This window comes from Erinaceus europaeus, chromosome 18, assembly GCF_950295315.1.
Source record: "Erinaceus europaeus chromosome 18, mEriEur2.1, whole genome shotgun sequence".
NCBI classification, from domain to species: domain Eukaryota; kingdom Metazoa; phylum Chordata; class Mammalia; order Eulipotyphla; family Erinaceidae; genus Erinaceus; species Erinaceus europaeus.
The window spans coordinates 22938794-22954034 of record NC_080179.1 but is presented as its reverse complement, the minus strand read 5'-3'; the positions used below and the strand labels follow the sequence as shown (position 1 = coordinate 22954034).

General features: G+C 38.6%; 1 protein-coding gene across 1 annotated transcript in view; it reads right to left on the bottom strand.

Moving 5' to 3' along the window:
- STK39 (serine/threonine kinase 39) overlaps window positions 1-15241 on the bottom strand; it is a 355446-nt gene that overhangs the window by 191226 nt on the left and 148979 nt on the right. Inside the window, exons 6-8 of the mRNA XM_060177764.1 lie at window positions 11386-11495; window positions 11028-11129; window positions 8051-8184 (exon numbers count right to left, since the gene is read on the bottom strand). Coding sequence (XP_060033747.1) covers window positions 8051-8184; window positions 11028-11129; window positions 11386-11495 — 346 coding nt within the window. The remainder of the gene's footprint in view (window positions 1-8050; window positions 8185-11027; window positions 11130-11385; window positions 11496-15241) is intronic.

Here is a 15241-nt window from a genome sequence, read left to right as displayed (position 1 = left end):
CTTGGATAATAGCTTGCCACTGCAAAAATACTTATTCCCTGTGAATTGTAACGTGTGTTCAACCAGGTATGCCACTACCCAGCCCTAAGAATGTTTATTCCTAAGAACTTTTGACCTAGTATTTTAGCATCTTAACCTTAAATAGTACTTCACAGGAGGTAACATAAATTCTATACTTCCATCATTCCTTCTAAGTTTACTAACTGGCATTCTCACAAAAAGAATAGTTTTCTTCATCAATGGTCCCTTCTTTTGTTTACCAACCCCTTGGGTAAGCTAGCTCAAACCTATGAATGTGTACCTTGTTAATTAAGTGTTAAACTAAAAATGCTACCACTTTTTTTTTACACAATGTAAGTTTAATTATTGTTTTATTTTTTAATTTTTTTGCCTCCACGATTATCACTGAGGCTTGGTTCCTGCACCAGAATCCACTGCTCCTGGTGGCCATTTTTTCCCATTTCATTGGATATAACAGAGAAAAGCTGAGAGAGAAGGGGAAAATAGAGGGAGAGAGAAAGATAAGACACCTGCAGGTGGGGAGCTGGGAGCTCAAACCTATATCCTTGTGTGGGACCTTGCAATTCATACCATGTGTGCTTAGCCCAGTTAAGCTACCTCCCAACCCGTGTTTGATTGTTACTTTAATGTACACTGTTACTGATCAACTTTGGCCTCCAGCTACTCCAAATTCATTCTTTCATTTCCTCAGTAAATATTTATGGAGCATCTACATTTGGTAGACATTTTCTAGGTGCCAAGTCTACTATAATGAATATGACAGATCTAAAAACTATCTCCAGGACTTGCAATATAGCAGCAAGAGAGCATGCTGTTATACCAGAAGAGGACTGTCAGCACATACGAACATATTTGAATTCGGTTTAGACATAAGAGGACTAGGAGAACATTCTGTGTGTTTAGTACCCACTAACATGAAACAAAACTTTAAAAACCAACAGATGTACAGTATAGTTTTTTTAAAAAGGTATAAAGAAACTTAAGAAACTCAAGATGATTAAGGAAATCAATACCACTCCTTTGGCCCAAAGTCTCCCACACCTCCAGCTGAGTTATGACAGCCTCTCTCTCAACTAGTCTGCCTGTCACTGCTCTCTTCCTCATTCTAACCAACCATCCATAGAGCTCCTGAGTGAGCTTATGTAACACAAAAACAAACAGAAACCATCTTGTTAATGTTGTTACTGGGACTTCACCACTCGAGGTTGACTTTAATTTTTAAGTCCCATAAAGAAAGACAGGGAAACAGAAACAGAGAGAAGGAGGTACAAAGCTCCCTTCATTGAGGTAAGAGCTGAGCTCAAACCAGAGCTGTAGGGGGTCTGGCAGTAGCACAGTGGGTTAAGCACACATAGCATGAAGTGCAAGCACAAGGACCAGCATAAGGATCTCAGTTTGAGCCCTCCCCCCGCCCGCCCCTTACCTGAGGGGGGGGGGGTCCCTTCACAAGCTGTGAAGCAGGTCTGCAGGTGTCTATTGTCTCTCCCCTCTCTATCTCCCCTTCCTCTCTAGATTTCTCACTGTCCTATCCAACATCAATGGCAACAATAACAACAAGGGCAACAAAATGGGGCGGGGAGGGAGAAAACATTTAAAAACAAAAAAAAAAACAAAAAAAACCTGAGCTGTGCCCATGACAAAGTAAGCAATGTCTTCTAAGTGAGCTGTTTTGCTGGTTCCCAAACTAATTTCTATACATCCTAATGGATTTCCGTTGATTTAGGAGATTATGATTCTGCTGCCTTATTTCCCATCATCTCTCGCTTTCGTAACAAAAGCATGCACTGCTTTTCTTCCATCAAAATATTTTGTAACTCACTGGCACACATTTGCTCATCGGTCAAGAATGAACCAATTCAAATGTCTTTGATCAGAGATACCTCCCTCCCCCAGCTTCTACAAATAAAATGTGTTGCTTCCTAGAGAAAGAGAGAGGCAGGCTGGGAGTATGGATTGACCCGTCAAAGCCCATGTTCATCAGGGAAGCAATTACAGAAGCCAGACCTTCCACCTTCTGCAACCCACAATGACCCTGGGTCCATACTCCCAGAGGGATAGAGAATGGGAAGGCTATCGGGGGAGGGGATGGGATATGGAGACTGGGTGATGGGAATTGTGTGGAACTGTACCCCTCTTATCCTATGGTTTTGTTAATGTCACCTTTCTTAGATAAAATTAAAAAAAAAAAGTGTTGCTTCCTATTTGATTGCTTACAAACTTATGTACCCACACTCCCCTTTCTCTCTGTTTCATATTCCTCCACCTTCACACCACCAGGTTATAAGTCCTTTCATAAGAGAGGCCACATGGCACCCATTTTGTTAATATGGAACAGGCCAATGCCAAGCTCTAATTAAATATGGGGTAAAAGTGATGCTACTGTATTTAGGTACAGAGCTTCGCTCCTGGAGGTAGCACCAAACTCAAAGCATCTATTCAACAGAGTGGAGAATAGGGGAATGAAATAGTGAAAATGAGATTCAAGCTAGCAAAAACAAACCAAAAAGGCAGGAGGAGTAGGAAGGAGGAGGAGAAAGCAGCGGAGGGAGAAGAAGTAAGAGGAAGAGGAGAAGGAGGAAAATAGTCTGCACAGTGGAACTACTGAGCTGAAGAAACACAGTGCTTCCCTCCTGCCTGGTAATCTCCCACCTCCGGCTTTTGCACACTAATGGGTCAAGTGTAGAATCAATGGAGAAAGAAGGCTGGGACATGTCAGACATACCTTAAGATATAGGGTTGGGAAAACCTTTTCCCCTCCCCAGCAAGGTCATCTCTATAGTAACAAAAACTGCCAGAGGAAAAGCACACTTCAGAGAAAACTCCCATTTCCTGCATTCCACTCTTAGCCTTCATCAATTAGCCCAAGGACACAGTGACCTCCCCAATGAGAAATGGTTTGAAGAAGTCTGTTCTTTTTTAGTAGGCTTAATGTTTATGTTAAACAATGGGTAATTGCTTCTTTACACAAAGAACTAAATAAGCACGTCCCTTTTATGTTCAAATGAACTGAAGCACCCCGTAAGCTTCAGAGCAGAGTTCTAGATGTGCCCAAATACTTGCATATAAATGTGGGGAAAATGGAACTAGAGAAGGTGAGGGAAAGGAGAGAGGCAAGAAAAGAATAGAAGGCGTAAGAAAAAGCTCCCCCCCCAACCCCCGCAGGAGGAAAGCTTCACCTTCAGGAGCGGTGAAGCAAATCTACAGGCATCTCTCCCCTCTATTTCTCCCTTCCTCTCCATTTCTGGCTGTCTCTATCCAATAAATAAAGAGAGATCATTTAAAATAAAAAAAATTACCATACGTACTGCCTATGTGAGTTCTTGGTTTCTGGTTTTGGTTTTTGTCTTGTGAGTCCTACTATGTGAGGGCGCACTCATGTAGATTAGGGTAGAGCTATTGGTGCTATTAATGCTGCCTGTCTCTTACGACAGGAAAAAGAAATGTGCAAGTACAATTACATCTTACATGTCCTCTAACAATTACCAAGCAATGCAATGTAATAAAAATACAAACGCTGTTTTCCAAGGATGGCTGAACTGTTATAGCAGCAAGCAAAGTAACTGTGTAGGCTCTGAATGATTTTTCAATTTTGAATCCTTAGAAACAATGCAGTCATCTGCAAGCACCAACCTTCTCAGAAGAAAAGGATTCAGTCTTAAAGGATTCAGTTAATACATATGAATGAACCAACAATCCACAAAGACTTAAAAACAATTTTCAAAAGATTCTGGATGACTGTGACACAGCTAAGTAGTCCTAACAATTTGCATTATAATTTCTAACAGCTCACTGACCTCAGGCAAAGCTGTACTCACCCTGGCCCCCCTGCCCTCAAAAAATAGTCAAGTTTTATTTGTTTCTAACAGATTTATCTACACAATATGCACTCAGTATTTTTTGTTCAAAAATACTGGGCCCTTTTGTAGTTGCTAGCCACAGACTGTAGCATATAATCTACAAGATTGTGGCCCATTTTTTTTTAAAGAAATAGCTATCTAGATAGATAGCAAGATAAATACATAGATAGTCCTGTTATGCAAATACAAGCAACTCTTTGTCTATGCCATTGCCAAAAACAGACTTAGATGAGATAAATAGCTCCAATGTCCCAGCTCTCTTTTATTAGCAAAAATTTCATGAGCTCTCAAGGTAGACAGACAGAAAGCATATAGCCCTTCTAGACTAAGGGCTCCTCACAGGAATGAATATGTCCTAATTGTTAGGCCCTGGTAGGACTGCTTCATTCCTTACTAAAAAGACACTCAGCAATACCAGAAGACTAGTGCTAATCAATTGCTTTAAAAGTCCAACTAGTGGACCAGGAGGTGGTGCAGTGATAAAGCTTTGGACTCTCAAGCATGAGGTCCTGAGTTCAATCCCCAGCAGCACATGTGCCAGAGTGATGTCTGGTTCTTTCTCTCTCTCCTCCTGTCTTTCTCATTAATAAATAAATAAAATCTTAAAAAAAAAAGTCCAACTAGTAATTTAGATTCCAATTCATAATTTATAATGAAGTGAAAATAAGTATAAATTGTTGAACATGTTGCATTCAGTCTTCAACTCACTCAAACCTGATTTCCTTCTGAAACTCGTCAATGAGTGTAAATCTCTAAAATTGGAAATTCCCAAGTGTTTCTTAATGTTCAAAAAATACTATTGACAATGTGTACACAGGCTGTCCTTCTAAGAAACTTACGAAGTCATAAGATAAGCCAATAAGTATACATGGGGTGGGTGATGCAGCTTCAGCATAGTGCAGGGAAAAGAGAAGTTGCAACTCCATTGAATCAAGACATAAAATGGGCAAAGGAGAAAGAGTAGCTTCAATCTCTTGAGCACTTAGGCACCCCCAAACTCTGGTCTACCAGCTTTATGTACATCTCACTCTAACTTCTTAAAATCCTATAAAGTAGGTGTTAACTAGTAAACTAGAAGGAGGAGGAGGAGTAAAGTAGGGGTAGATAGCATAATGGTGAGTCAAAGAGACTCTCGTGCCTGAGGCTCCACAGTCCCGGAATCAATACCTACCGACAGGGGCAGGTGGTGGCATGCCTGGTTAAGTACACACACATTAAAGTACACAGGACCTGGGTTCAAGCCCCTAGTCTTCATTTGCATGGGGAAAGCTTCACAGGCAATGAAGCAGTGCTGCAAGCGCCTCCCTATGTCTTTCCCTCTCTATCTCACTTTCCTATCTTGATTTCTCTGTCTCTGTCCACTAATAAAGTAGGTGCTGATAGTTCCACTTTAGATAAAGAAAACTGAATCATGCTGATGGTAATAAAGTAGAGTTAGAAATTCCACCTCACTCAGATGTATCTAACACTAAACAGATGGGCATTTTAATCATTAAAAAAAAAAAAAAACAATGGTAGGACAGAGGACTAGAAGAACCCTTGGACAACATAAGCAAAGTTGTAGAAGAAAGAAAGTGTTCCTGGTTTCTTTCAAAACTGTGCAATAATAATTTATATATTAATCTGGTGGTAAGACATATTTTTTAAATTACATCCTTTAGGATGATAAATTCCATAATATTGTTTTTATTTCTCACTTTGATGAATTCTGCTTGCCACTTCACCACCTCAAACTAAATGGTGTATTTTTTGTTGTTGTCGGAGAGTCATCTACAAAGTTAGTGCACCACTAAGCCGATTATAGAGGTCAGCTGCACAGTAATGAAGATAGATTTAAGCTATACATATGCTATGAAAGAGAAATTCTTAAACTGTTGATACTTTGTAAATTAAAATGTTATTATGAAGTTACTTTAGAGAAACCTGTAAGGATTCAAATATATTCAAGTATATCTTTCCTAAATTATTTTGGGGGCAGAAAAAAACCTGATTATTAGATTAGAGCTCAAATAATAAATAAAACTTGAGAATCCAAGATTATTAAGAGTTAAGTATGTTTTCTGAAATGCAATATATGACTGTGTAATCTAATTTATTGTAATAAAAAAAAATCTCCTTTAAAAATATATCCTAGGGAGTCGGGCTGTAGCGCAGCGGGTTAAGCGCAGGTGGCGCAAAGCACAAGGACTGGCATAAGGATCCCGGTTTGAGCCCTGGCTCCCCACCTGCAGGGGAGTCACTTCACAGGCGGTGAAGCCGGTCTGCAGGTGTCTATCTTTCTCTCCTCCTCTCTGTCTTCCCCTCCTCTCTCCATTTCTCTCTGTCCTATCCAACAACGACAACAACAATAATAACTACAACAATAAAACAACAAGGGCAACAAAGGGAATAAATAAATAAAATAAAATAAAATAAAATATATATATATATCCTTAGTGTAGGAATAGACAGCCTAATGGTTATGCAAAAAAGACTCTCATGCCTGAGGCTCTGAAGTCCCAGGTTCAATCCACCACATTAGCATAAGCTAGAGTTGAGCAGTGCTCTGGTAAAAACAAACAAAACAAATAAATAAATAAATAAAATATATTTTTATATCACTAAATACATTAGCAATACTACACTACAGAGTACTTTTCTCAAGAGTTGGAATTCTAAGACATTACACATCACCACCACTAGGTGGAATCTCAACAGTTGGAGAAGACAGCTCTTGAGTAAGCAAGTACTGACAGAGAAGACATGTACTTCTCTCATTGGACTAGACTACGGAGCATTAAATTCTGTTTCCTTGGTGACGTCAAAAAACTTATACTTAGAGATAGCATCAAATACAAGGGAAAGGCAAACAAATGTTGCAGAACAAAATTAAAATCTAAAAACATTTTCACCTTGTAGAAGCATAAATAACCTCAACAAGAGATCAATATGACTTCAGAGAAAAGACAAACCCTACAAATCATGCATAAAGACATTTTGATATGTTTAAGCAAAAATAATCTACAAGTGTAATAAAAAAAAATCACCTCTTTTACAGCAAATAAATTCAAGGTGCTTAATAGCAAATAATCATTATCACCGGCACCATGAAAAAGATCACTGATAGGAAAAGACTGAAGGTAAATTAGGTAAGAATGTAAAGAATGAAGACAGCAGTTGCAAAGAATGTGTAAAATAAAACAATGGAGAACGTGTATATGGACGTATTATTAAATGAAGATAAAAGAGTTGTGTTTCACAAAGAACTAAGCTCAGCGTAAAGGAATGTTTCTCAAAGCAGGGTGAAAAAGAAAGTATCAAATGTGAATCCAGTTTTTAAATTTCAAAATGTATGAATTTATCAAATCGAACCCTCAGGTCAGCAGGGCCAAAGGCAACTTCTCAAAGGAAGTGTGTGTTACTATAATTTAGGAAAATACTAACACAGGAACAATGTGGAAGGGCCAAGACCCAAACAATGCCAGTGTTTGATTCACATCATCAGCGTTCTACAAGTGGTAAAGAACATTGAACTCTATTCTCACTACCCAGGATATTTCTAAGTGACAGAAACTAAGAAGGAAGAAATAAAGTCAGAAAACTGACATACCACAATGCAGGGACAATAACCCAAGAACAAAGTGGGAAATGCTCAAGTTAAATTTAAACCATTTGCTTCTGTTTATATGATTAATCTTTCTGATGTGAAAATACAAATCTTCTTTACTGGTTTTTTTTTTTTTTTTTTTTAATAGCACAAATAACTTGTTCTGCAAGTAAAAAGGGCAGCTCATTCAAAATGCAATGGCTCTGCCTGGTTTAGACCGGAGCTGGCAGGATATTCAAATCCTGAGAGGTCAGCTCAACCTACACAGGGCAGAATATTAGCTCAGCTTCTGAGTGTACCACTGCCAATTTATTTTGATTTCTGTTTTACTTCATTTCCTCTGATGACGGGGCCCACACCTAAAAAGCACAGTGAATCTTACTAAGGCTAAAAATTTTCCTCTGCTTCTCTCTCTTGAACTCACAGTGTCTTGCACTAACAGATAGGTATTCTGGGGGCTGGTGCAGGATTTCCTTTGAACTAGAAGTACCTTTCAGGTGTCCTCACACAGCCTTTCCCCATCCACTAATAAAGCTTTGTCAGGACTCAAACCAGGTTATTAACTCATCCACAAAGTCTGACATACCTTTTGGAAGGATCTTTCTGAAGACACAGTGAAAGCAATTTTCTAAAGGACTTGCCGTACTTTTTCATCATTTCCTTATCCTCCACTCCGGTTTCTAAAGTGGGTGGATCATTTTGCAACGTCAACATTAACACCTGCAGCAGAAGCAAGGCAGACAGTATCAGTGTCGCCACTGCTACAATCCAGTTTTCAAAAATGCAAGGAGGACCAACCTTAATTAGTTACAAATGTGTTTTCCCACGATATTAACTTTCCAGAAAGTATGTATATTGAAAGTATTTTCCCTTTACAAATCTGTTCACGTGCCCTTTAACCTTTTTGTTATTCCATTGACAAAACTTAGAAAATACTGCTCTATGTGTTAAAAATAATCTTCCAAAGAGACTGAGATAGCTTCCTGGGAACTGGCTCTACACAAGTCTCAAGGAGCACACAGCTCCAGCATGGGTTTACTGAAAGCCGGAACTCTGGCTGGGAAAAGGTTGGTGGGAGGGAGGACTAGAGGGTCAGGGCAGCAGTGAACATTCATGTGTACAGATCATTTGTAAGTAAGGAACTGCCAGTACTCAAAAGTTTCTGTAACACATTGCCAAGGGCAGCGGTTAACAGCACACTGGCGCAAGCGCAAGGACTGGCGTGAAGATCCTGGTTTGAGCCCCCGACTCCCCACCTGCAGGGAAGTCGCTTCACAGGCTGTGAAGCAGATCTGCAGGTATCTATCTTTCTCTCCCCCTTTTGGTATCTATCTTTCTTTCCCCCTCCCCTCTCCATTGCTCTCTGTCCTATCTAAAGATGACAACAAAAACAATAACTACAACAATAAAAATTAAACAAAATAAAAAATAAAATAAAACCATAACATCCTAGAAGGTATTTCTTTTCTTTTCTTTTTTTTAATGAGAAAACTGCTTGAAATCTTGGCAAAACTGAAACAGTAAGGAACTGGAAAATAGCAAGTAATAATAATAACAAAATAATAAAGTAATAATAATTTGCTAAAGTAATAATAATAACAAAAGCAAAAGGTTCTGCTGCTTTTGGAGGGGGAAAACAAAACAAAATAAATATACAACTTTAAAGTGATAAAAAAAATTTTCTCTCATTAACACCAAACTGTCTGCTTTTTACAAAGTAGAATTTGCAGTACATTATTGATCTGTTAAAGGAATAAACCTCATTAATCCATAAAGCAGACTTAATTTATGCAAATATTATACATGCCAAGACTCTTTCAAACACTTTCAGCGGTGAGAGTGGATGAAGGATTAAAGTGACAGTTCATTATTTGTGGAGGATAATAGCCAGCAGATGAAGTGGGGGAGGGGCGGACTGTGAAGTGTGAAGAAAGTCCTGTGGGGCTTCAGGCTGGAATTACCAGTGTGACTTTGGATTCAAGTGAGAAGTTAAGGTTGAAGGAAAACACGGGGAAAAAAGTATGTAGAAAGCATGGGTGGAAGAAAATGTCTTCAAGGTTGCTTCCATGCTTTTCCTTTAAAAAGCCAACTTAACAGAATCAGGTATATCTGCACCCAGCCTCCTAGGTTACAAATATGGACATGAATATATGGAGAAAAACAATTAGCTACACTAAAATCGTAAGTGGTTGTATGTGGCTGAAGAAATTATGAAGTTAGGCAGGGGTAGTAGCGTAATGGTTATGCAAAGAGATCCTCATGCCTAAGGCTCCCAAGTCCCAGGTTCAATCCCTAGCCCCACAATAAATCCGAGCTGTGCAGTGCTCTGGTGTTTCTCTCTGTGTCTTTCTCTCTCTGCATCTCTCTCAAAAATAAAATAAATAAAGATAAAGAAATTATGAAATTATGGATGATTATTTTATTTTTAATTCCAAATTTTCGGCAATAAAAATGCATTAGGTCTAAGGCATTATGAGAAATACTGTAGTAATCATTGGCAGGGTGCGGACACAGAACTGTGGAGGTGGGTGTGGTATGGGACTATATCCCGTGATCTTACACTATTATAAGCCACTATTAATCACAAATTTTAAACTAGCTTAACAACAACAATAAAAACATACATTGGACTCAGCCAGATAACTCACTTGGATAGTGTACCTGTTCTGACATGAACATGAGGCATACCCCCAGCCACCACCAAGCTGAAGGTAGCTTCAGTGTTGTGACGCCTTTCTCTCTGTCTCTCTCTATCTGATTCTCTACCTTAAAAAGCTGGCCTGGAACGGTGAGGTCCGACTAACAAAGGAAGAAAGAAGAATGCCTTTAACTGTCTAATCAGTAAAATTATTTAACTTTTGGCTTCCTTTTAGCCTTTCTCAAATTTTCTAATACTTTCCTAGGAAAAAGTACAAACAAGTGTGTACCATAGTCTCTACAAAATACCTTCATAATTTTTACTCAGTTATTTCAGTCTCTAAAGCAAAATCTAAATTAGCCCTGATATTACCTTCTCAGAAGTAAATTAAAAAATGAGGTAAGCTGGTTAGAAGTATAGAAATAAACATGGAAACAACATCTAAATGTATGTTCGTTCATAAAAACACTACGCTCACTTATTTCAGATGAGCCATCAACATGACATTAGGAGAACAGGGGTGAAATGTCAGAGACTATTAAAAAATCTGAAACACTGGGAAATCCATCTGCAGAGACAGTATCATCTAATCTATTTTCAGATTTTCCTTGGGTGGTTGGAGGTTTTCTGCTATCAGAGGGGTAATGACCAGCATTTATCACAGCTATCAACCTCCACTGATCAATATGATCACACCCTTTAGTCAGCTATGAGCTAAGAATATAAAGCAGCTTCAAAGCTGGGAATTGTACTGCTTTCATCCTATTCTGTCCACTGAGAAAACCGGATGACATTTAACTTGGCTACCTGCCTCCATTAATTCTCCTCAGCTCTAAGAGAAAAATGACTATGTTTAAGAGAATTACAGAAGACAGTCCATGAAATCATATTTCAAACCCAACATATTATTTCCAATAGTAATTACTTTCATAGGAGGATATTTGTGGTAAGGAGCTGCTCCTGTTGCTAATTCAATGGCAGTTATTCCAAAACTCCACATGTCAGCCTTGAAGTCATAGCCTCTCACCTAAGAAAGAAACCAATAAAAATAAAATTAAAAATACAATTAAATTTTAGGCATGATGACATCATGTATTCATATTATGTCAGATGTCCACCACCGTGGATTAGCGTCTTGACATTACTTTGCACAGCAGTGAGGAATTAAATCTTAGTTGCCTGAAACGTGCTAGTAATAAGATTGATCTGAATGAAATGTTAGTGTACCAGTGATATGTACTACTGTGCTATTTCAATCAAAATATCATTTTTTTTCCTTTTACCTGCTCCATGACTTCAGGGGCCATCCAACACGGGGTGCCAACAAATGTTTTTCTTACTTTATTCCGGGTTACGTCACCCCCCGTTGCTAAGAATGCACTTACCCCAAAATCTGAAAGGGAAACAAAAACATGCTTATTTCATGTAAAATGTCACTGCTTATACGTTTTGACTTTTTAAACATCTCTTCCTAGTGAGCTCTGCAATAGTGGTTCACAACTGTTTCAAGCATGTTCATAAAGCTTTCAAGTTAACACCAGAGTGGTTCTGCTGACTTCCATCTTTGCACTTGAGAGAATATTAAGTCAAGTCAGTAAGTAATGCCACCGTCCCCAAAGTTCAGCAGGCCAAATTCTATTTTCTACCATAAAGTTATCAAAAGTCATAATTAATCACAAATGGAAACATAAGTAGATAAGTAATCCCATTACCAAAGTCTAAACTATAAAGGGTCTTCACATTTAGAAGATCCTAAGAATAGTACTGCTATGTAATATAGTTTTGTTTGGGGGGTGTGTGTGTGTGTGTGTGTGTGTGTGTGTGTGATTACTTTCTAGGCTATAAACTCACATGTCAATAATTGAAGAATTTTGTATCTCAATAAATGGTTTGGAAGGACTGGAGAGATAGTAGAATGGTTATGCAAAAGGCTATCATGCCTGAGACTCTGCAGTCCCAAGTTCAATCCCCAGCACCACCATAGGAGAGCTGAGCAGTGCTCTGGTTTCTATCTCACTGATTAAAAATATATAAAATATTTTAAAACAATTTTTAAAAATGACTTGGAAAAATATTAGAGGGAGGGATTATTTTTAATAAGTTATGAATAACATCCATGCCCCATCATTCTTACATCCTTGCTTAACAGTGATCTTGGGTAACACCTCAAGTCAAAATCATAACGGCAAATTCACAGATACTGGGACATACTATCTAAAAGTAAGTGAATATATGCAAAAAATGAGACTTGTATGCAACACTAGAAATGGGTAAAGTTGCTGATTTGTAATGTATTTCTACTCACTCAACAATTAAAATGAGCTAACAAGCCACAGTGTAAATTATTGAGGCTGAGTATAACCATGCAGTAAGAGTCAATTCAAAAACGGCATGGAGGAGACTTCCTGAGGCAGAGCTACTGAGCAGCAGCAGCTGTGTTTCTCTCCTCTCCTCTCCTCTCCTCTCCTCTCCTCTCCTCTCCTCTCCTCTCCTCTCCTCTCCTCTCCTCTCCTCTCCTCTCCTCTCCTCTCCTGGGTCAACAAGGAATACCAAAGGAGATTATCTGAGACCTCAACAAGACAGGACTAGAACGACTTCAGGAACCCACCAAGTGATCAGTGAGTGAAAATACTTATGGCTCATGGACAGAGAGGAGCCTAGGGAGAGATTAAGTGGCTGGTAACAGTCCAGCAGTTTACAAGCTAAGGCGCCACCTCCAGTCTGTTTCACCAACAAAAAGACTGCTGAAGGGAAGAGAGGACTCCCCTAAGACTCACCAAATGCAACTGTGAGTCTCCATTGCTACTGCCCTCAGAATCTGGAGCAGCAGAGGGGAGGCCCTGTGCTGACACCAGGGGACAGAGAACTAACCAGGAAACTCAGGAGAAGATCTATAACTTGGTGGCATAGTGGTGGGGCTGTGAGAGTATCTTTGCATAACCATTGGATTATCTCTGCCCCAGCATACGTTTTCTCTTGGTCAGGAGTGAGGGATTAAACTAAAAAGCCTACTTATAGTTAAAAGCCCTGAAGCTCCCATAGCCTACAAGGAAGAAAAAGAACAAAAGAGGCTTTTAATCCACTATGCTCCAACTCAGGGATGAGAATAATATTGAAACAACTGTCAATTTCTACAACTGTGAACCCTCTAATTACCTTACTTAGACATAAGTCAATCCAGGCAAGAGTGATCAGTAATTTGAAAAGTACTAAGAGAGGGACTTCATAACATACTATATAGAATGGTTAAACCAATAAGAAGAAATACTGGAGAAATGAACGAGGACAAGACTCCAGCTAAAAGCCCCCCAAAGGTTGAAGCACAAAATAATGAGGTCAACATCCAAACACTAGTTAAGGAAATAATCACAGGAGTGAGCAAAGAGTTTGAAAGAACTGTCATCAGAAATGCAGAAACAACAAATGAGACTCTGGAAGAAAGCACTCTCAAGGTTATTAGAGAGCTGAAAACTGAAATAGCTGAGCTAAGAACACAACTAGCTGAACAAGCTAAAACAGTATCAGAACAGGGTAAGAAAACAGATGAACTCCAGAAAAAAGCAGAGGGGAGAGACAATAGAATCAGTGAGGCTGAAGACAGAATTAGCAAGATCGAGAATGAATTAGAGACAACTAAAAAAGTAAGAGATTCTGAAAACAACAACAATGGGATGACTTCACAAAAAACAATATACACATTATTGGCTTACCAGAGGAAGAAAAAGAGGGAGGGGAAGAAAGCATTCTTTAGGACATATTAGCTGAAAACTTCTCTAGTCTAGACAACATAAAGACATAAAAGTTCAAGAAGCCCAGAGGGTCCCAAACAGAATTAACCCAGACTTAAAGACACAAAGACACATCATATTTAGAATGGAAAGGAAAAAGGATGAAGAAAGGATCCTGAAGGCTGCAAGAGAAAAACAAAGAGTCACTTACAGAGGAAAACCCTCAAGATAAGCAGCAGACTTCTCCATACAAACACTACAGGCCAGAGAGAATGGCAGATATCTATCGAGGGCTCAATGACAAAGGCTTTCAATCAAGACTACTGTATCCTGTTAGACTGTCATTCAGACTAGATGGAGGCATAAAAACCTTCTCAGACAAGCAAAAGAAATAAGAAAAAGCACAAATAAACAACCTGATTGTACATCTTAAAGACCTAGAAGAAGAAGAACAAAGGAACCCTAAAGCAACCAGAAGGACAGAAATAACTAATGTTAGGGCAGAAATAAATAACATTGAAAATAAGAAAACCATACAAAAGATCAACAAAAGTAAATAGTTCTTCGAAAGAAAGAGTGAAAAAAAACAAACAAAAAAAAAACCCACGGTATGCCACCAACCTAGAGAACCTGGAAGAAATGGTCAATTTCCTACAGACCAAAAAACTACAGACTAATATCTCTGACGAAAATAGATGTTAAAATATTGAACAAAATTCTAGCCAACCAGATACAGCAGTATATTAAAAAGATTGTTCATCATGGCCAAGTGAGGTTTATTCCAGGGATGCAATGTTGGTTTAATATATGTAAATCAATCAATATGATCCATCACATCAATAAAAGCAAGACCAAAATCCACATGGTCATATCAATAGATGCAGAGAAAGCCTTTGACAAAATACAACATCCCTTTATGATCAAAACACTACAAAAAATGGGAATAGATGGAAAATTCCTCAAGACAGTGGAGTCTATATATAGCAAACCTATAGCCAACATCATACTCAGTGGTGAAAAACTGGAAGCATCTCCCCTCAGATCAGGTACTAGACAGAGGTGCCCACTATCACCATTACTATTCAACAAAGTGTTGGAAGTTCTTGCCATATCAATCAGGCAGGAGCAAGGAATTAAAGGCATACAGACTGGAAGAGAAGAAGTCAAACTCACCCTATATGCAGATGACATGATAGAAAAACCTAAGGAATCCAGCAAGAAGCTTTTGGATATCATCAGGCAATACAGTAAGGTGTCAGGCTACAAAATTAACATACAAAAGTCAGTGGTATTCCTCTATGCAAACACTAAGTTAGAAGAAGTTGAAATCCAGAAATCAATTCATTTTACTATAGCAACAAAAACAATAAAATATCTAGGAATAAACCTAACCAAAGAAGTAAAAGACTTG